The following is a 21,272-nucleotide window of genomic DNA, read 5'->3' on the forward strand; positions in this document are numbered from 1 at the left end:
TTTTCTCCGCACACAAAACAAGCTTTTCGTCATTACTTCCTCCACACACATGATATCAGCCAGGATTGTTTGTGGTAAAGAGCGAAATTAGACCGGGTTTCATCTTTGCATGTTTTCCTGAGAGTGTCCTTGGAACCACGAACAATATGCGGATCGTTTTTCGCTAGAGGACGCGTCACCTAGATACATGACAAACATCCGCGAACGTAACTCTCACTAACAACGACTTCTTTGACTCAGACAACATACCCTTGACCTGTCACCTTTCTCTGAGCGCAGACAACCCGTGGTCTCTTCATTACTGCCCCATTACCATCATGTACGACGACAACAACCTTGCTCTAATGCACAGATCAGACGACCGCGCATTCTGGCGGGAGTTGCCATGGCAACCTCTCGTCCCCATGCATCATCATAAGGCTGTGTGTAGTTGTGTGTAATGCCCGTGAGCCTGCGCACTGCAGCCGGGCGATCACGACAAACATAACGCACGCTGCTCCATCAGTTGGTATTTTTCGTCAAGGTAACTTGAGAAGTGTGGGCAAGTGAGGGAAATTGGCCGACTCTTTTAGCTTAATAGGTCAAGTGCTGATTCATTCAAGTACTGGTGAAAACATTCATAACGGTGCTAGACACGGAAAGCTTATTAGTTCGAATACCATTTACTAAAGGATTTGGGTCAAGTGCTGCCAAATATAGGGACACATACATAAACATTACTCTTTGAACGTAATCATTACGCGGCGAAACATAAACTTGAAACGGTGTGGAATAATTTTATTCGAAGGTTATGAGAAACAAGACAGGAACCTATAGTAGACGCAAAGGACGATATGCATATCAACAGCATCATGTTTCCATTTGGTAACGTTAATGGACTGTCCTGGAATCGGAAGTCCCAAAAGGAATGTCGACAGTACAGTATTCAGAAATCGCTACGGTACATCAGAAACTACATCTTTTAAATTTCAACACGCAATTCTTTAATTCTTTTACCTCCTCACTGACGATTTTTACTGATCCATCCTACGTAATCACCTGTTTTGGCCACGTTCATTTGGAACTTGCCTTTTTGGCTTGATAGAAGAGGATTGGCAATATATCCGTGCTGAACAGCTCGTCGACCTTGGACAAAACGCATATTCTCACGCAGGGCGCCATCACCCACAATAGCCAGACGGCCCGCGGATTTGGTTTGGTGTCCCAGATTAGGACTGACCATTGCGGAAAAGCTTTAGTGACAATGACCGGTAATCCACACTGAGATGTATGTGACCGGTCACTGACCAGTCACATACATCTCACATGTCCCAATTCCAAGGCATTCTAACAATAGGGACCATGATTGTCTCTTGTACATCCTTGTTTATATTTGAATGCGTGCTTAATATCACAATAACACTATGTGCAGATATCCCACACAATAGTCTGAAAAGTTCTTTTTGTTACTCTCCAAGCAGAGGTTAGGCCTGTTTTGGACGTTATACGGCGTTACGTTTGTCGGGCTTTTCTTTTGGTCCGCTTTTCTTTGGTAAAACAAGAGAAACATTTTATATGGTTTACAATCAAAATTCAAGAGGAGAACATTTACGAATACTGGACACAAATACATTGTTCGGACACATGGACTTCCATGTAATGTAGAAATAAAAGCATGATTGTTTTCATTGTGATGAGAATTAAATAAGCTTCATTCACGATGTAGTTACAATTTTACATGCAGTGTCATCTGATGTCCGGGGTAGGTCCAGGGATAGACCGGAGGGAAGAGAGAGACCAAGAAATACAGATATAAAAGGACAGAGAAGGAACGACAAGTGTACTACCAGGCACATGTGTTTTACTATATCAGATGCACATGACGCAGCATCACCACTGCGTGTAGGCACGATGCCCAGGACCACAAGAGAACGGACAAATTCCCACGGTCCTCAAAAAGGGCATTTCTCTGGGTGACCCCGACCTTTCACAGGAGGCCATCCTACGCTCAGCTGTAACCCAAGATTCGGAGAAATCTCACATCCGGCCTGCGCACGTACGTGTTACCTGTAGGTCACATCTGACGTCTGTAAACGTTCGCGTTACCGATCCACCCACACCATCACGGCACGCTTCCCGCGCGCTTTACACCTAGTGCGCGCAGGCAAAAATCAGCTTAGCATATCTTCTTACGCAGACTTTCTAGCGGGCAGCGTTTGTTTTTATATGAGCGCGGCTAGAGGGTGGTGTCTTTTCGGAAGGAGAACTGTATCCACCTGACTTTCTCTCCCCAAAAAGAAAACGCCGCGCTCTAGGAGCGCTGGTAGAAACAAAAGCTGTCCGCCGTAGAAAGCCTGCGCAGGAGGCTAGACCTCACATAACCAGGAGGGAATCCGGTAGACATCTAATCAGCAAACCTTTTGGGCACTCTGCCATCCACTCACGCCCACTATACCTGCAGGCTCCTCTCCGATGGGATTATAATTGACATTTTAGCAGACCTACCACACAGGCCACTGCGACCTCCACCGACTGTTGTCGTCAAGGCAACGTAATGTGACGGTACCTCTGGTGGTGTTGTAGGATTTGCGGGTGCACAAGAGGTATTAGTGTGATCGCAAGATTTAAATTATTGTAGTGCCATAACAGCACTGTACATGTCGGACGGTGCCATGGGTACTTTCGTCCTCAAGGATAATTAGATACGCAGTATTCTTCTGGCCAATTCTGTCAAATCTCAACATCTCACACATTCATTCTTCCGTACATTTTGCTAAGGCTGATATAGGCGTATTTTAATAGATCATTAAAATCCATGTGTTCATTTTTAACGGGAAGCTGTCCATGGACATTTATGACTTGAAGCGGAACACTACACAGCCAGTACCTAGAGCAGAAGCGGTCTCTAGCGGAGCGTATCTATACTGCATCTCTGTGTACCGAACTGACCATCCCCACCTTAAAGCTCTATTGTTTTGTTGCAAGCATGTATTTTCACAGCTAACTACATCTCTAAAATGTGTATTTGATTTGACATCAAAGTGAATAAATGTAGGTTGTGGACTGCGATTTTATTTGGTTATGTATACAGCACTATTTGACACGACTTTTCACTTGTCTTCCATACTCTAGATTAAGCGACGTCAACTTTGAGGCTGACGTCAGAAGAGTTAAGTTGTGAAAAATTCACACCTTCACACATAATTCTAACCTTTCCGTTGAAATGCACATGTATTGTGAAGTTTATTCAGTTGGTATGAATAATTAGACACTTTTAACATTTTAAAAAACTTTATTCAAACGATAGTCTATTTACTGGTACTCGTATGTAGCAAAGCTTTGCTCTTGATTGACAACACGTTTTCAACTTGCCTCTAAGCCTCCAAGAAGATATTGTATCATCTTTGGTTTTGTAGAATATAGCAATGTCTGAACACATAAAGTGTATAAATACAAAGACTGGGTTCAAAAGTCTCACTGTTCACATTAAATTCGGTACATATTTATACAAATGTATAACAAATATATATATATATATATAATTAGATATATATAGGGTCGCTATCGTCGTTTCATCGGTGACACATTCATGCGTTACACGATTTCGTCGTTTCAAGATTTCATTGCAAGATAACAAAGCAGCCTATGAATATCAAAATATTCATATAGATGCATAAACGCATTCAGCAAATAATTGCATGATACCCATGCATGATGTACATGTCTATGAAATAAATACGTTTCAAGTACGCAGTACATTCTAATGCAGCATGAACCAGCATGCATGCCATTCAGTCACATATCATATTGCGATAAATTCAATTTTGTCGTCTATTTCCTATAAAAGACGTGGCCCGATACAGGCGTCTCTCTTAGTTACATCAAGTTGATCAACCTCCTTGGTGACATGTCATATACAGGTACGAAGTCTACACCTTCATCAAACATACCGATGGAGCGAATGCTTTCTATTCCAATCTCCGTATACTTTTACCCTCTTTAAGAAGTAATTGAGTCCACACCACTTACACTTCTTTCCTAACGTTGTCTTGCGCCCTCTTTGCGTGAACGTACTGCCTCTGTCCTGTGTCGTCGCCACGTTTTTGGACGATAGTGGAGATAAGATCCAGGGCATCATACGTTTCGGACGAGCCGTTCTCTGTTCGGAGATCTGTGATGGGGGCAGAAACCTTGACGCCATCCTGTGTCCGCGGTGAACTGGCCGAGTCGTTCTCTGTTCGGAGATCTGTGAGGGGAGCAGAAGCCTCGGCGCCATCCGGCTGTTTCCGCGGTGAACAGGCCGTGAGCGACGCCGGACTCGCTGAAGGATGACTTCGGCAGCGCTTCGCTGGTCTTCTTCTCTTTCGTACCCTCCGTTTGGGTCTGCCTGTGCGTTCTCGTTGGGTCCCAAGTCGTCTGTTTCCCCAAAGTTGGTGTGCTGCAGTAGGATACCCACTTTGCGAGGTAGACGGGCTCGGAGATCGGCTTCTTGTCGGTCAAACGCATCCGTATCACTGTTTTGGCTCAAGCTTTCGCTTACTACACGCACAGGGAAGGAAAGTAAGTTTTCAATTCGTAGCTTGATCATGTATCGTGTGTAGACGTACGGACGTCGTAGAAAGGAGTCTCCTTCCACCATTTACTATAGATCATACACAATTTCCTTTGTGTATTTTTCCTTTTGTTAATTACTGAGAAAATCTTGTTCTCATTTGTTTCTATGTTGTTGCTCCTTGCCAACAATCCGTATAACAAGATGAAACAAAGACATACTGCGGAGTAAGCTAAGCTTCGGAAACACACCAAATCGGTACAAGGAAGCTAAAATACGTATACACATGGTACACTGACAAAGCTTATAGTTTGTACTTATATAGTACCAAGGAACTTACCGGGCCTGCTAAATGCACATCCCACCACCATGAACAGCACCGTCACGACAGAGTAAAGTCTAAGAGTCGTCATTCCCTCTTCCGTAGATGTTTGAAAATGCGGTAGATGCAGCTTCGAACTTGTGGCTACTTTCTCCTTCTCTAGGATCAAGCAATCGTTGCGAGTTTTTCTCTCTTGCCTGCTTCTGTCATTCTGGTCATGAAGCCGTCGCTGACAGGATTTTATACCTTGAGTCTCACAGGAGGCGCCATTTAATCGACCTTCTGAGAATTCTTCCCGCAGCGAATGACGTATGGATACCATCGTCACAAAACTCGACATTTTTAGGGGCTGGACAAGCTTCAAATTCGTTATTTTCCGTCAAAAGCCGACTCCACTCTATTAGCCGAGCGTGACGTCATCACGGCGCACGACTGTGGTCTGTGGGTCTGTGACGCCTGTACTCAATGTTCTGAGAAACAACGTTAACTACCACGAGGGATTTGTAAAAGGTCACACGACCAGAAATAGAAAAGAAAATGATTCAACCCTATTGTGTCGGACCGTTCCAGCCGGCACCAAGCTATTGTCATGTGCTATACCCGGCGATACAGAACATTGAGCTCCTCGTCAGAAACGGCGCTTTTGTTACTTTTCTAAACTTACTCATCCTTTGTGGTCCCCAAGTGACGTTCTTCCCGATGAAGTACTGTTCTTTTTGTCGCTGGTCCAATGATTCAAGGGTAAAGAGTGGCTAGTAATTCTGACGACCACGAATGCTGTGCAAGAAGTCCTACGGTAATCTTACATTTCTTTCTTTCGCAAACGATTACCATAACACAACTTCACAAGAAGTACCCACAGCGTTTAATCGTGCACACTTCCTTTTATATTGCCTGACTCCACAAATTGAGTGCAGTTGGTAGCTCCGTGCATGTGCACCATTAGAGACATTGCAACACAGAAAAATGACAAACACTGACATAACTCCCGATCGATTCATCTTTTGAATGGACAAAAAGAGTTTGATATTAAAAAGTGCCTTCGAAAGGTGCACAGAAACATATGGATCGAATCTGCACATAGACCTCTGGATTTCACTCAATTGAAATTGAGTATCTTTCGAGCGTTGCGTAGCGAATCCGGTGTCCTACCATATAAGGGCGTCATCATGAGCAATACTACGGTACTCCCCTGTATTGACAGGTACATATGTACTAGTATCACCACTGACCCAAGGGACTCCTAGCATAACGTAATGTTTGTATGTTACAGGTATCTAGATAGTAGCCCCAGGCACCTTTTGTATATTGTGGATTGGTGGACTTAACCATGCAAAGAGGTTCTATACAATTACAACCGTGTGTTTTCATGGCATCTGCAAGTTTAGTCAATTATCTGCAAAAGCATTTACTTCATAACTGACAAAGAAAAATACAGAAGATTATGGGCGATCAGTCGAACACCAATTCGTCAATAGTTTAGAATTGACCCACTGTGGATTCGACAGTCTCCACCAGGCTCCTTTGCAAGCTGGATAAATAGTCGAAATCGACCTGAACGGGACATATACAATATATATTGGCCAGGGGAGTTAGCCGGCCATGGTGGGACAGTAGTCTGGTGGGGACCAGAATCGACTTTGAATCGACCCACCAATGAGTTGAAAAACCGGATTGTACCATTACCCACTGGAAGGTGGTGTCACAAAAAAGGTTGCTATTTGTTTTTCAAGATCCTTCATTTTGTCACGGGATCAGGGCAAGGCAAAACGTTATTGAAGTTTGAACACGAATTTCATGTATCCCCTTTCTTGCAATAGGTGAGTACGTGAGGCGTACAGTTTTCAGCATTAGAATGGAACATTCCTCTCGACACTGAGGTAATCAATACATCAGCGGCCCGGGTGTCTTCACCGGGACTACACCTGAGTAACTGTTTAGTATCGTGAGTTTCTTTGCTTTGACAAGTTCGACAAGATAAACATACCTGGACATTGCCCTTCTGGTAAGTCCTCTTATCGTGCTACGTTACGTGAGTAAGATATTGGGCTGAATTAATACAGCTTGTTGAGCGTACGTGTGCATCAAAATGAATCGATTTTAGGAGCTTCGCCCCCCACCCCACATTCCACGGAAATCGCCCGGTGGGGTAAACTTGTAGAACAACGATGATGTTCACGCAAGACATGTGGAGTTGTTTAACTCTAGTCAAATACTCATTGAACTGACTTTCCTGTACATGACAGATGTGGGCCAGTAAATGCTTAGCCGACTGTCGTGGCACGAACTATTCGATAAGCCTTGAAATGAAATAAAATAGGACCTATTTTTATAATGCTATCTACATGTGTGGGATAGCAGGTGCAATGAATAACCCCCTTTCGGCAGAAGTCACTACACATGTCATAGTGAAAAGATATGCCCAATGCATATCATACTTGATTGTAGTGACTCGAAATTATAAAAGCGTCTAGAAAGGACGACTTATGCACAATACCAAAGAGTACATTGTGTATAATTGAATGGCAATGGCAGTTACCCAGGCGTAGAGATGGATTAATAAATTATGAAACGTCACGGGACTACAATCGCCACAAACTGACAAGACAAAACAGGAAACTGCCAATCAAACGAGAAACAAGAAAAGAATTTCTCATAAAGAATGAATTTCCGTGTAAAAGCAACCGTTGATATTAAGCTTTGCAATTTTGTTTTACGTCGAAGAAATAAGAGAGGCTTTGAAACTTTTCAAGATAGACGCCGGCCGAAGTGCTGCTAATGAAGTATACTTGCTAGTATATTAACTAGAACGTGGGCCTCACGAGAACACAGCTGCTACCAAATCGTTTTCACATCGATAATTTCTAAGCTGCTTATCCATTAAATTAGAAGGAAATATTGTTAACTCCATCCATTATATATGAGGCTCAGACAAACTGCTAACTTATTCATCATTGGTCCTTACCATAATGTTGTTATTTCTAAACTTGTTATCAGTCTGCAAATCGTTTTCAGGAAGACATACGTCTTCATCGGGTAAAGCATATTTGGTCACCAACAGTAATAGATATGAAAGAATATTAGCGCAACCATCCTGAATTCCATTATGCACAATACACTACCAGGTGTAGAAATGTTACCTGTATATGTGAATTTGATGGAAAAACTGAAAAACATGTAACATAATGCCATCATAGTGGAAAATATTGTATATTGATTTGTAAATGTCATTCGCGAATTCACGTAGATAATCCATACTACATGTAGTAATACGCTTTAGCGCAAAAGTAGAACGGAATGATTTTTTAATCGTCAAGATAAACCCATAGCTCAGTTAGTCACCCCCAAACAATACCTGGGAGTACTAGGAAATCCAGGATTCCGAAGGACGACCGTTGATGTGAAGTGCCATCTATGGAGGTACTCGATCTCTGAACTCTAGTTATAGAATAACAATAAGTCGTGTGCAAGGTACTTGTGCTTAGATTGGAGTTGTTGCCTACCGGCTCAAAGGTCGAAGTAGTCTTTAAGCTTTGTTTAGCTAAATGTATGAGGCGGTGACATGAGCGGGTTCTATGGTGTAATGGTTAGCACTCTGGACTCTGAATCCAGCGATCCGAGTTCAAATCTCGGTAGAACCTGATTACTTTTGCCATTTTTTTGTCGAAACCTAGCTTCTCATCCATTATTTTCAGCAGCTGATGTGCAGCTGTGTATCGCCATTACTCTTGTTGGAATAATTTTTAACGGTTCTCTTTGCCGCTGGGTAGATTTACATTGCGAATGCCCTGCATATTTCCTGACCCACCGAATGGGTTTACTTACTACTATACTAGTAGAAAGTTCGACCCGAGGCCCCCCAGTGGTTTTATTTAGAGCCGTGAACTGACTGACAGCACCAAACGGACGGGCTCACGACAGTCTTGTCATAACACAGTCAATACTATAGTCTTCATAATTTGATTTAAGTCGACAATTTCAATCTTCTCAAATCGCAAATCCGCCGGATTGACCGTAGAACTGAGAATGACGCAACCGCCACCGTGTGTTCCATATTGGTGATCTATTAAGATTATTAACTCAGGCACGTGAATTCCTCGAGGTCAAAAATTGGCTTCTCAGATCCGGTCCACTACAGATAACCTTTTGCGATCTCAAATGAGATGTAACGTTACAGACAGAAATAGAGGATGTGAACTTGACTCTAGGCGATTGACAGATCTCATGCTTGTCACAGAAAAAGAAAACTACTCCAGCACTGATGGCAGAGACAGCACAGGAAAATGGCCCTGTCAGGTACAGGAATGGATACCGCTTGGTTGACGTCTCCGACAGGGAAGCGAAACGACGTAAGGAGTGTTCAGGTGAGTTTAGGATTTATGATACACTGACAGTCAGTGTGTGTCAGTCAATGTCAACGGTTCAGCCACCTGAATAGTCACTCTCGATGGGTTGGATGGGTAAGTCATGTTAGAATGCTAAGCTGTGATTGTGCCCTGTATAAATGGTGCAGCACATAGTTCGGTGGTTCTGCAAGTTGAAAGATTTAAAGAAACGGAAATACGTTAACCTTTAAGAGTCAAGAGATGAGTGACCGAGACGGAATGACCTTTCCAGGACCCCAGTCCGACCTTTGAGGTCTGTTCCGTGCCGGGGGTCACTCTACGAATAACGCTGGACGCAAGAATGCGTAGCATGGACGGCATGCAGTCTGGCTACGTCATGACAAGTCATTAATGACGTCCGGTTTTCAAATTTGCATACGGACGTTGTTCTTCACCGAATCGGTCTCAGTAGCGTCATTGTTTAGCATAAACTACTTGCTATGCTTGAGTGGCTGACATTTTTTTCTTTTGTTCGCGCGTATCTACGTCTTGCACGGCATCTCGACGTTATGCTTTTTCAGCAGAAATGGTACACGTATATTACCGAGGAGGTTACAATCCTCAACAGATACAGTGTATATGGCATTGGATTGTTTTGCACGTTTTGGATGCCTTTCTACCGGTACCAGCGGAAAAAAGGCACCAGTGCGTTTTTTTTTCACTGGAGGAATCGTCGCTAGTGACTGTAATAAAGAGATGCGAAAAGCTCTTATAGCGATATCCCATGTTGTTTGTTTACGAATGAAGGTGTGGTGGGATGCAGTCTTCAGGAGCTGCCCCGGTGGAGGACGGCGAACGGCTGGTGTTCACCCTTCATCCGCAACGGCTACATGTACAACCTGTCAACGGCACAGTGCTTCACAACGTAAATATTACAGTATACTTATACACTCTTAGAAATATTATACTGAAAATAGCATATCATGTTCATGTGTCCGAGGGGGGTCGGGTTGAACGAGAAGGAAAAGAACTCAAGGGAGAGTGATCGGAACACTATGATTGTGTGGCTGCGTATGCCTGATCCAAAACATACTCACTCAGTAGTTCGAAGAATTGACATTGATGTGGAAATGTATATCAATAAACAAACATATAATGCACCTTACAGCCCTTTCCGTTGGACGAACGAGACGTTGAATTTCTGGACGTCGTTTCTTGCGGCGGTGTATTTCCTGTGTCACCTGGTAGGCGTCGTTCTTGCACGGGAACGCCAGGATACGTACGACTTCTTGATCCACGCCTGTGTCCTTGTGTCTACTTTAGTAAGTATGAGAAAATGAGCCTTCCTATCCATCAACGGTCCTTTAGTTCTCCAAATGCTTTTCCAGTGATTATAAAGCACCCATTCACTGACCAAGTCGAAAGGTACGTACGTACTTTTCTGTTAACACCCTTTCCTATTGACAACCTGTCCCCAGCCGTGTTGCTTTAGTTCTTCTGCCTGGCACCTCTTCATCAACCATCACAGCGAGAGAGCGGCGCGGCTAGCGAACGTGGCGGATATCCTGGGGGTGTGGGTAGCGGGAGCAGGTATCTCTGTTCCTGTGATCGCCTACGGCTTGTACTGTTATCAGGTGAGCAGCAGGGGTGCCATTGATTCCATACATGTCGCCTCCGAATCGCTGAGTTAAGCCCCGCTAAACTGTGAAGTTTTCTCGTCATCACTAATGAAAGGTAGCGAATGCTGTCTGAAACGTTTTACTGTTGAACAGAGAATGTACCCAGTTGCTTCGTTTATTCTGTATTTATATACGTGATGTTCTACCTTCATTTCTTCACCGACCAGCGGAAAAAAGATTGTTGACAACATCATGCCGTCTTTCCATAGGGTTACGGCAGGCTGTACCTGTCCGGCCTAGCCGCGCTCCTATTGGTGCTCATCTTCTGTACAGTGTCCGGTATGAAGTCTCATCCCTTCCGACTATTCCAAGCCACGCTCATGCACTTAACGCCGACCCTCGCCGTATTCCACGTCTGGCTGGTTCTGGATCCAGAGTTCACCAGTGATCTTACCAGCGTAACGTCTATTTATTATCAATAACACGTAGTTCTCTGAAAATAAGATTTGCGACACATAGACTGCGATTCATGAATTTTAGCAGATCACTCAACGAATTTCATAGACAACGATTTTTTGTGTGGAAAGGGGACCTCAGTACGTGTGCCATGGCTTTTATACTGTATTCTAATGTCAGGGTCGGAAGTACCTTCTATTGTCACCATCGGAAGTGCCTTCTATTAGACATGAATAGACCGCTGACACTTTTCTGTACCCACTCTTCCATAGGTTGTTTGGAACAAGTGGATCTCCACCTACATGGTGCTCTTTCCATTCATGTTGGCAACATACACGGTCAAGTTTCCGGAGAGGTTTTGGCCAGGTAATGTCTTCTTGTGTCAGCCTGAATGTAGTTTCTGTTCAATGAACAACTTGGCAATCCGTCGCCCTAGAGTCCTGTGAATATTGAGTAAATATTTCTAATACACATTATCATGTTGTTGTTGTTTTTTTTTACAGGAAGATTTGATTACATAGGGCAAAGTCACCAGTTGTGGCATTGCCTGTACATCTACGCATTGTACTGCTGGCACGGTGCATGCTGGGAGTTTGCCGATGTGAGGAGGACACACCCCTGTCACGCTAGCCAATCATAGACTTCCATCAATGGCATCTTTAGCTGTAAGATTTGTAACACTTTGTAGTTTGTACCTTGATGACAATCACTATTTCTCATGGATAATGGTGGAAAATAGAGGCTGGTGCATTTGTGTACTAAGTCTCTAATGCTGCTATTTTGAACAACAGCCTTCCTCAGTTTAGCCTACCTGGCCGGATGGCTCTAAGAATCAGGCTTTTGGGGGGCTTGTAATGTGCTTCTTTCCTCATGGCATATCAGTTCTCTGTATTTGGTTTCCTGCAGGCTGCATCAGTCTATGGAGTAAGGAGAACTGATATATCAGAAAAAGGCACATTATGTATACACAATGTATAAAGTGGACTGCTGCTTAGTAAGCACATGTTTATGTATATACTTGTACCTGGTGCCTGGCTATACTTATGGCTACCTCAAGTTTTGTATAGAATATATCAAAGCAAAGACTGTTAGAAGTTTCTGCACTTTATTGGTACCGCAGTGCTCTGATGGGTGTGCAAGGGAATTCTTCCCTAACATTTCTGGTTACAATTTTGCAAGTTAAAGCTTTCCACTCATTCAAGGGAAGAGATTTTCCATCCCTTGGCTGTATAGTAGTGATGATATATAATGGAGTACAAAAATGTATCAGAAACAAACACAAAGGTAACAAACACCAATGTAATCTCTACATCAATACATGTATGATTTCATATCAGTTTGGACAATGGTTAATGTTTGTAGTACTAGTGACACATCAACCACCTGGCACCACTTTTGCTTCAAAGGAAAGACACTCAGAAAACACATCAATATATAATAACCATGCAAACAGATTTCTTTTTAAAGAACCTCTACTGACTCAATAATAAAGTGCAGATGTTGTAGACATTATGTCTTTGAGTCTGTGTAACAAACTTACAAAATGTATAAGTAGACAAAACTTGTAGTAGACGCACACAGAATAAATGGTGTTGCATACCATATTGGCAAGTTTTGGAGACAGTACCAGTATAGTTGTGACACATAAAAAGATAATCTGTGGACCCCAACAATTATCTGGCATGAGAGAAGTCAATTTGTCACCAAAACATTTTTGCTATCACTTTTAAATCATGTCATTCATTTTTTTCAATACTACCTAGTGCAAATTCAAATTCACGTTAAGATTATGAAAGCTCCGATGGTCGTCATTCTGGTTTCATCGGGTCAGGACCGGCTTGCTTTTTGGAACCCGAGACAATGTCGTCAATTCGAAGGAGCAAAATCGCCGTCTGTGAAAAAACAAGACAATGAAAATCTTTTCAACATAGACTCATAGAACAGAATTCTTCTTAAATATCATAAACATAAACATTTATTTAGGAAAACGTACAACTCATCTACATTGGAATTTATCTGCAACAAAGCCAAGTTCAAAGGTGATATTATGGAAAATAAGTAAATGATGTAATAACTTGTCACTTGGTAGTCGCATCCCCTTTCCATTTAAGGATACAACCAGAGAGACCTGACAAATATTTGACAGAATGACAGACTGCTCAACTTATTTCATAGATGAAGAACTTATTTTTCGCTTAGTGATTGCCGTCTAGGGCAAAAGAAGGCCTTACACAATATTATCCTTACCTCGACGGCAGTTTTGTAGACCTGTGCCTTGACGGCGTAAGGTTCCCAGATGCCCAGTTCCTCCATGTCCTGGATGTTGCCCGTCTCTCCATTGATCCCCCAGTTCTTGTTCCCTGCTGTGGCATGCTTAGCCTTTATGGGGGGAGGGGGAGGGGAATAAAAGTTATTTAATTAGCACAACCACAGTTGTGGTGAAGAACTGTAATCTTAACTGTTAGTGATACTTTGTTTGTGGTATGTATTGTTCTACCAGTGATCTTAATATGCACATGCACGCACACACTTTCTGTATACTTTTATGTACAAATACTGAATTTACAATCTGGCTGGCCTATCCTATGTGACTTGATAATGTAATCCACCCTCCCCTAAACTACCTGAGCATGTACAAATACTGTGTCCAGACATACCCTGAGCTGTGTGAGTGTTCTGATAGTGTTGCCTCCACAGTTCTGGATGAGTGTGCTGGGCACCACCTCCAGGGCCTGGGCCACTGCCATGTACGGCTTCTGCTGGATGCCCTGGATGGACTTGGCTTTCTCATTCAGAATCTGCAATGTGAGAGTATATACGTAAACATACTAAACATATCACAGAGGTAAGGAGAGAGACTAAATATACTCAGGGATCAAAATGCATACGCACTTTTGTGTACCCAAAATCTGTGCAACTTTTTGGACTGTGGGTGCACTGGCACACCAAGATATGTTTGTAGGGTTACATGAACCTTTTCTCGTGAACAAAGGCTGGAATTGCTTCATTACTCCTCAACTCAAATATCAGCAGTGTTAACAGTAGGAAACATTTTCAGTTTGATTCCACCAGGACAAGTAGAGTGTCTCACGTGAGCGAGGGCCATCTCGGCCGCGCCGCCGCCTGGTACGAGGCGGGGGTCCAGCATCACGTTGCGAGCGACCTGCATGGCGTCCTGCAGGTTACGCTCCACCTCGTTCAGCACGTCCTTCGACGCTCCGCGCAACAAGATGGTGCAAGCCTGGGGAGAGATCACAGAAATTCATTATCATCTTCAACAGAAGACTCGTTTACCAAAACCAATGCAAAATATTCCTATCATAGTCAAACATCTGGCACCATCAAAAGTTCATAAGGTAAAAGGAAAGGCAGCATTATTTTATCTTCTCCCTTGTCTATTCAGGAAAAAAGATTCAGAAAACTGACCTTTGGATCCTTGCACTCTGTAATGAAGGTGAAATATTCATCTCCAAACTTCTTAATCTCAAACAGACCAGCTCCTGTTCCAACATCTTCTTCCCTCAGCTCATCTGTGCGGTTCAGAATGTTGGCTCCACAGGCCCTAGGGGAGGACAGGTAGGTTTGTATCACAAATCTGACATTGGTATAGTGTATAGTTGCTTCATGTATGTATTCCTCATGCTGCAGCCTTTTCATTACCTCCTGTATGGAGGTTTTGTTTATGGTGTCTGTGTGTTTGCTTGTGTTTTGGTAGTTATTTCTACACGCTAGGCAGAACATTTTAAAATGTCCACTCTCTGATCTTACCTGGCAATACGGTTGTTGTCCGTCTTACGGATGCGGCGGATGGCGGTGATGTTGTTCTTCACGAGGTAATGTTGAGCGAGGTCTGGGGAAACATGAGGAGCAATACATTACTAGTGACAATTTCTTTCAAAAATAACAGGAATACTAGACAAGAATCTATAGCATTGTCAGCCTCTCACTGTGTTTTAATTTTCTAATCAATGCACAGGTTATTAACATGACAATCAACTGGCCTTACCTGAAACCCCCTTCTCTGTAAACACGATGTCGGGTTTCACCCGGATGATATCTTCACAAATCTTCTGAATGTACTCCTCTTCTAACTGCAGGATACGGCTGCAAAGGCACAAAGGTTCACAGAAAGTTAGTTCGTACAGAAGTCTGTATTTTAACTAGAGTATGCTACTAGCACATTGTATGTTTGCATTGAACTTCAAGAGACAAATCAAACGTGACAATATAATGTAAGACAAGATGGATCACTGTTCAAGTCTGTGCCCTACCTAAAGTCCTGCTCGCTAACCAGCTCTATGTCTGTCTGACTCTCCCCCTTCTTGTACTCGAGCGAGCAGTCCAGAAGGACGATACGCGGGTTCTCGATGCGTCTCCGCATCTTGGGATGGGTGACGTCCTTGTTGATCATGATGCCGCTCAGAACGCGGGAGTCCTCAATGGCGCCCCCTGGGATCTGTGTGAGGAACAGCAAGCTTTGAGAAAACACAAGGACATGGTCCAATAAAGGCAGAAAAATGCCTCCACTTTATATTCCCATAGACTCATCCTGAATGTCCATCAATTCGCAGTTCATCCAATGGTAGCATGGCACTTGGTGGCTGCATGTTCGTGAAATATTTGCATGTTTCTACGTTTTCATGAAGGTGGAAAGGGGTATGGGATCGGCCTATAGTGAGCAGTGACCTATTCTATGTGTGTTCCCACTTATGGATTTACACTGTGCTATTGCTTGGCTTAAACTTAGTAGCTACTTAGTATTGCAAATTTGCTTGCAGAAATTCAGAAATACATAAATGCTAGAAAAACTGAAAACATCTTTGATGGGCCTATCCTTTCCTTACCTTTTCAACCTTTGCATATCTCTTGATGTCGATCTCCCGTCGGCCCTGGTCGTCCAGCGCGACCGTCTTGACGGACTGCAGGGCCATCTTGCAGGCCAGCGACATCCACTTGCGGATGAACTTTGTGCCCAGGGCACTGCAGATAATCTTCACCATTTCATCCTCGTTGGACACGTCAACTGGTACACTAGAAAGGAAGGGGAAAAAAACAGAATGTGGGCACCTTCTGCAATAAAATTCTTCAGCATAAATTCAAGAAGCCATTATCCTTCATGGTAATTCTTATCTAGGTATTTTTTTTCAAATTGTCATAATATTTCACCCAAAAGTTATTGTACAGAGTAATCGATTATAAAGAGAACTGTCTGTCTGTCCTACCTAATCTGGTCCCTCAGTACGTCCAGGCTGTCCTCCAGTGCTTGTCTGTAGGCGCTGATGATCTGTGTGGGGTGCATCTGCTGTTCCAGGAACGGTTCAGCGACTGACAGCATCTCTCCAGCTGTAAACAAGCAACGCATTCAGTACTGTGAACAAGGTTTTTCGGTTTCCATTGCTTATACTGTATCATAATCTATTGACAATTGTAACAAAATGATGTGAGGCTGTTATTTTAGTGGTGAAATTGTCAAGCAAATGAAAATGTCTTTGTGACGTACGGACTAGAAATTTGTGTCAGGTCTTTGTCACAAAGTAATCCTATGCCTAACTGCGAGATATTTTGAATAACTTAGATGGCTTTCCCAAAGAAATCATAAATTTTATTGACCATCTACTCTTTTTACTGTGACAAATACTGAAACAGTACCTACCCAAGATGATGACTGATGTTGTCCCATCGCCCACTTCCTCGTCCTGTGTACGGCTGATCTCAATCATGGACTTGGCAGCCGGGTGCTGGACCTGGATCTGTGGGAAAAAATTAGCAAAATCAAGATTCTTAAATCTTATTTATTTGCATATAGCAAATTATAAAACATTGATAACAAAAAACAAACATGTTGGGAGAGACAAGAAGTTACAAATACATAATGTAACATACAGTATACATGCTGTGATTTACACTTCATCTAATACAGAAAACCCAATTTTTTAAGGAATATGTATGATTACCTAATATGGTATTAAGCATTTGGATGAAACTGTAAGACTGCACTGCAAATCATGTAGTTTCAAAAGGAGCTAAAAGCTTAAAGTGAAACTTTTTCTGGTGTCTAATCTGGCTCTACATCATCACATGAAGGTTACCTCTCTGAGGATGGCGTTCCCATCATTTGTCATGACGATCCCGCCCATCGGGTCCATCAACATCTTCATCATGGAGCGAGGGCCCAGACATGTCCGGATCACATCAGAGATCATCTACGCAATACAGCACACATCAGATCATTAGACAAAAAAGATACTAGTACACTGCTGATTCAGAAGCTTGTACATATCTAGGATAAACACAAAATTATTGCCTAACGGTAACAACACACAAAAAAATTATACTTTTGTTTGTGCTGACCTTTTGCTATATCTTTTTACACCATTTTGAATTTGAAAACATGTGGTCATCAACGTTATGCAGTGAATTTATTCCAACATTTCAAATCAACGTACAAGTCCTGTTCTTGTACTTCTATTGGGAATTTTTTATGGTATTTCGTATTTCAAACACGATCCAAGGCATACATGTACAACAGTATCTGGTGAAGGGGAGGGGGGCAGAACGTTCTAGAGAGTTCTATAAATTTCTTGCGGTCAGTCAAATAATTTCAACAATTTCAACACATTTAACTGCTAGTATAACACCACAGTACCATAATCTGTATGCCGTTGGAATAAATGACTCGAAATTTGAACGATATGATGTATTTTTGGAGGTATGAAAATGTGCAGTCATGGAGACCATGTGCTTGCGGGATGACAATCTTACCTTTGCCGCTTTCACATTTCCGAGCTGGACTTTCCGTCCCGATTCTCGCTTCGTGTTCTGCTCTGTGAAAGAACAAACAAGAGTACATTGAAGGCGAACTCCTTAAGAATCGAAAGCAACGTTTTTATGACGAAATTAGGTTTGGAATACTTACTGAGAACCAAAACTGGACCGCCGCCACCCATCATTTTGCCGGTTTCTTTGGGTATTTCACTGCTACTGTTCGCTCATGCGCAGTCATGTTGATCCTGTATCACCCAGAACCCCCTGCGGTAAGTAGTGATCAAAGAGCCAGACGGACCTTATATGGGAGGCTGCATCTCTTCTTTTGTGTGTGTATTCAAGGACTGACCCTCAGACTGGTTCTGAGTGTCTATCAAAATTTGCCGTTCAGCCAAAAAGTCAGTGGATGCATATCGGAAGAATTTGTGCACCTTTACGTTAACCGTTTTGCAACTGTATGTTTTGACGGGCGGGCTGGACAATCGGATTTTTCGAATTCATTTGGGGTTTGTTCCAGTCATAACGTTAAGCATGATCTCTGGTCAGGTTTGAAACTGTCGCACGATCGCGACCAAGTTTTATATTATATTGAACATAGGTAAAGATTTTATCACTGCTTACTAAAACGTTACGTACTTTAGTTTACCTCCAGCAAAACACAACTCATGCATCACAAAGTAGTTGGTGATATTTCACGTCAGTTTTAATGTTCAACCAGACGAATATGTATTCTCAATAAATACAAATGCAGATGCAAATATGTATTCTCAATAAATACAAAGGCAAATAGAATTAAGTAAGACTGCCAGCAGTCTATTCGTCTCTTTAGCTTATGTACAATTGGACCAATCTATAATAGTTATTAATACTCTGTACCATTCAAAGTTGGCTCATAATGAAGGTCAGCGTCAATTGTAAAACGTATAGATCTAGATAATCATAATTACCTGAGTGGAATGTATATAATAACATCACAGGCATAGTTGATATTCTAATGTACTGTTTTAGGATCTAATGTACAGCCCAAAATGCTGGCAAAGGCCACTCTCTTTTTGCTTTCGGCACGAGCAGCAACCGGCTACAGTGTAGAGAATATTCAGTACGCATATCGAGATGACTCAGTGCCGATCGTCAGATTAAGATTGCAGCGTTTCTGTTTCAATGTCACGTTGACTAAAATGCAACTTGCAGAAACCTTTGTCAATGACTTAGCAACACAGAAACCGTAACCTGTGTTGATACAACACTGTAGCAAGGAATACATACCAAGATACCCGCACTCAATATTCTTCACGGTAGGAGAAGACAATTGAGTGAAGAAAATCCACTAGTATACGAGTATATGTCAATACCACATTCAAAACTTGTGTCTGATGAATCGCACAAGGAAAACATGAGTTATCTGACGAAATCTAAGATTTCAGTCCTTGAAGTCTGACAGTATCACTAAGAGCATCTAGGGCATTGCCTCTAGAGTATTCCAGTCGATAAAGTCCAAGTTGTTTGATCGTGTATCGACGCGCTTGGCCTGCCCCTGACTTTTCTTCCAGAACCCGTACGCCTTCACCTTTCTCAGGAAGTACGCCATGCTGCACCAGCGGCTCCTGCACTTGGGGCTGCGCTTGGTTTGCACGACCACGGGATGCCCTCCGTTGTTGTAGACCCCGTCTGGCGCCCGGGCTTTCCTCCTGGCCTGCTGACTGACTTTTGCTTCGTCCGGTCGAAAGCGGTCGTACTGCCCGTTGCTGCCATGGCGGCGGCGGCAGTGAGACTTGTACCTCCCCAGAAGGGAACGTCGCACTCTACGGTGTCGCTCTGCGGCCCCGCTGAAGTCATCTTCCGACAGGTCGAAGCTGCTCTCGTCGTTCTTTGCTTCACCCACGAGGTTGATGTTGGGATCTGCCTCGGCGGAACCGGAGCCGTAGTCTGGAAATGTCGTTTCGGCACTGCTGGACTCCCACAACGGACCGTCTTCATACAGGAGATCGCTGATCTGGACTTTTGCTGCAGGAAACAACAATAAAATAGACTGAGTGAGTACATGTACCTACCGAGAAAGAGTTCAAGACACAAAGTTAATAACTAACAAGAACTATGTAACGACTTTTAACGCGTATGACTTTTAACTTTTATGGAAAGTGCAAAAGTACAAGTTGTGAATTCTTAAAGTTCCTTTTTACACTTGTTCCAAGGATGTGGAGTGCAACCGGTAAGTCAGTCTGTCAATCCGTTAAAAATACCATTAACATCGCGACTTTAAGTTAACTTGGATAAGAAGTAAGTATCTCAAAATGACATACCTGGTCTGCTGTTGACATCCCTCCATAAACTGACGAGTACCACCAGGAAAATCGGCAATGTTGCGATGGTGCGCATTCTGCAGAAGTCTGATCTCTCCGTCTCACACACAAGTTGTCCGCTTCGGTCGTTCTGAGTCTCAGGTCCTGTTCTGTTGGCAAGTGGAGAAACGGACCGCTTTTATACCCGATAGTCGCGAGTTCTTCAAAAGTTTCCCAAAAGGAGTGGCTTTGATGACGCTTTTGGTGACGTCAGTAAGAACGCTAAAGTTTCGCGATCGAACGAACAATGGAGATGTACGTGCGTTCGTACCAGAGATGTGAACAGTGAATGAGTCCATGGCGTCAGTCTGCCTTTTTTTTCGTCCCAGCATGGCGGTCCCATCGCTAGCCTGTAAAGGTTGTCCTCAAAAGGCCAGTCTGTCAGGCCTTTCTGTAGCTCTGCACTGTTAATGGTGTGACTCACCCTAGCGGGTCGGGACAAAGGGAAAACTGGTACAGCACATGTTTCGGTGATTTCAGAGAATTGTTGGGGTTATTCATTACCATATTCCACACAACGCACGGCTTCTGCTGCGGGACAAAACGGACGTCACACAAGGTTTATGCGTCAGAAGACGTAATTTTACGGTGCGTTTGTATATGGCAGGGGCGTGCACGTGTGTGTAATTTAGCAGCTAGCCACCTAGCCAATGAATAACTACGTACATTTGTACACTACAAGCATGAACCGTCTTTAGGTCACATCTCTGATTGAGTCTGATATACTACTACTGAGATATGAAAATCTTGGACTATGGTAAATATCGTTTATATCTTCGACACCATCTCGGGTGTTTGTACTTCCAGTCTCCACCAACAGTAGAAATTCACTGAAAAGGGAAAATGATTTACCAGAGGAGTTAGTCGGCAACTGTCTAGAACGCGGCTATATAACTTTGCTGACAAATGCTTCTC

At 43.0% G+C, this 21,272-nt stretch overlaps 3 protein-coding genes and 1 non-coding gene across 4 annotated transcripts; 2 read left to right on the plus strand and 2 right to left on the minus strand.

The window, feature by feature from the left end:
- Positions 1–6,732: 6,732 nt before the first annotated feature.
- On the plus strand, positions 6,733–12,265 carry LOC109480796 (progestin and adipoQ receptor family member 3-like). The gene is made up of 8 exons (XM_019783108.1): positions 6,733–6,858; positions 9,091–9,217; positions 9,986–10,103; positions 10,347–10,500; positions 10,657–10,812; positions 11,067–11,255; positions 11,526–11,619; positions 11,757–12,265. Exons 2-8 carry the CDS (start codon positions 9,115–9,117, stop codon positions 11,891–11,893), a joined length of 951 nt encoding a protein of 316 aa, XP_019638667.1. The 5' UTR covers positions 6,733–6,858; positions 9,091–9,114; the 3' UTR covers positions 11,894–12,265.
- Trnaq-cug lies at positions 8,423–8,494 on the plus strand. Its single transcript has one exon. It is a non-coding gene; the product is annotated as a tRNA-Gln (tRNA).
- A 92-nt stretch (positions 12,266–12,357) lies between the features above and the next one.
- On the minus strand, positions 12,358–18,219 carry LOC109480795 (T-complex protein 1 subunit gamma-like). The gene is made up of 14 exons (XM_019783107.1): positions 18,170–18,219; positions 18,016–18,077; positions 17,343–17,456; positions 16,907–17,003; positions 16,476–16,596; positions 16,098–16,284; positions 15,525–15,709; positions 15,260–15,357; positions 15,022–15,103; positions 14,680–14,815; positions 14,345–14,494; positions 13,911–14,051; positions 13,501–13,632; positions 12,358–13,145 (listed from the first exon to the last, which is right to left on the minus strand). Exons 1-14 carry the CDS (start codon positions 18,201–18,203, stop codon positions 13,062–13,064), a joined length of 1,623 nt encoding a protein of 540 aa, XP_019638666.1. The 5' UTR covers positions 18,204–18,219; the 3' UTR covers positions 12,358–13,061.
- A 1,243-nt stretch (positions 18,220–19,462) lies between these two features.
- LOC109480698 lies at positions 19,463–20,670 on the minus strand. Its single transcript, XM_019782930.1, has 2 exons — positions 20,319–20,670; positions 19,463–20,022 (listed from the first exon to the last, which is right to left on the minus strand). The coding sequence occupies exons 1-2, from the start codon at positions 20,392–20,394 to the stop codon at positions 19,475–19,477; spliced, it is 624 nt and encodes a 207-aa protein (XP_019638489.1). The 5' UTR covers positions 20,395–20,670; the 3' UTR covers positions 19,463–19,474.
- Between the last annotated feature and the right edge of the window lie 602 nt (positions 20,671–21,272).

Source organism: Branchiostoma belcheri, unplaced genomic scaffold (genome assembly GCF_001625305.1).
Source record: "Branchiostoma belcheri isolate BF01 breed outbred unplaced genomic scaffold, Haploidv18h27 scaffold52, whole genome shotgun sequence".
Lineage (NCBI taxonomy): Eukaryota > Metazoa > Chordata > Leptocardii > Amphioxiformes > Branchiostomatidae > Branchiostoma > Branchiostoma belcheri.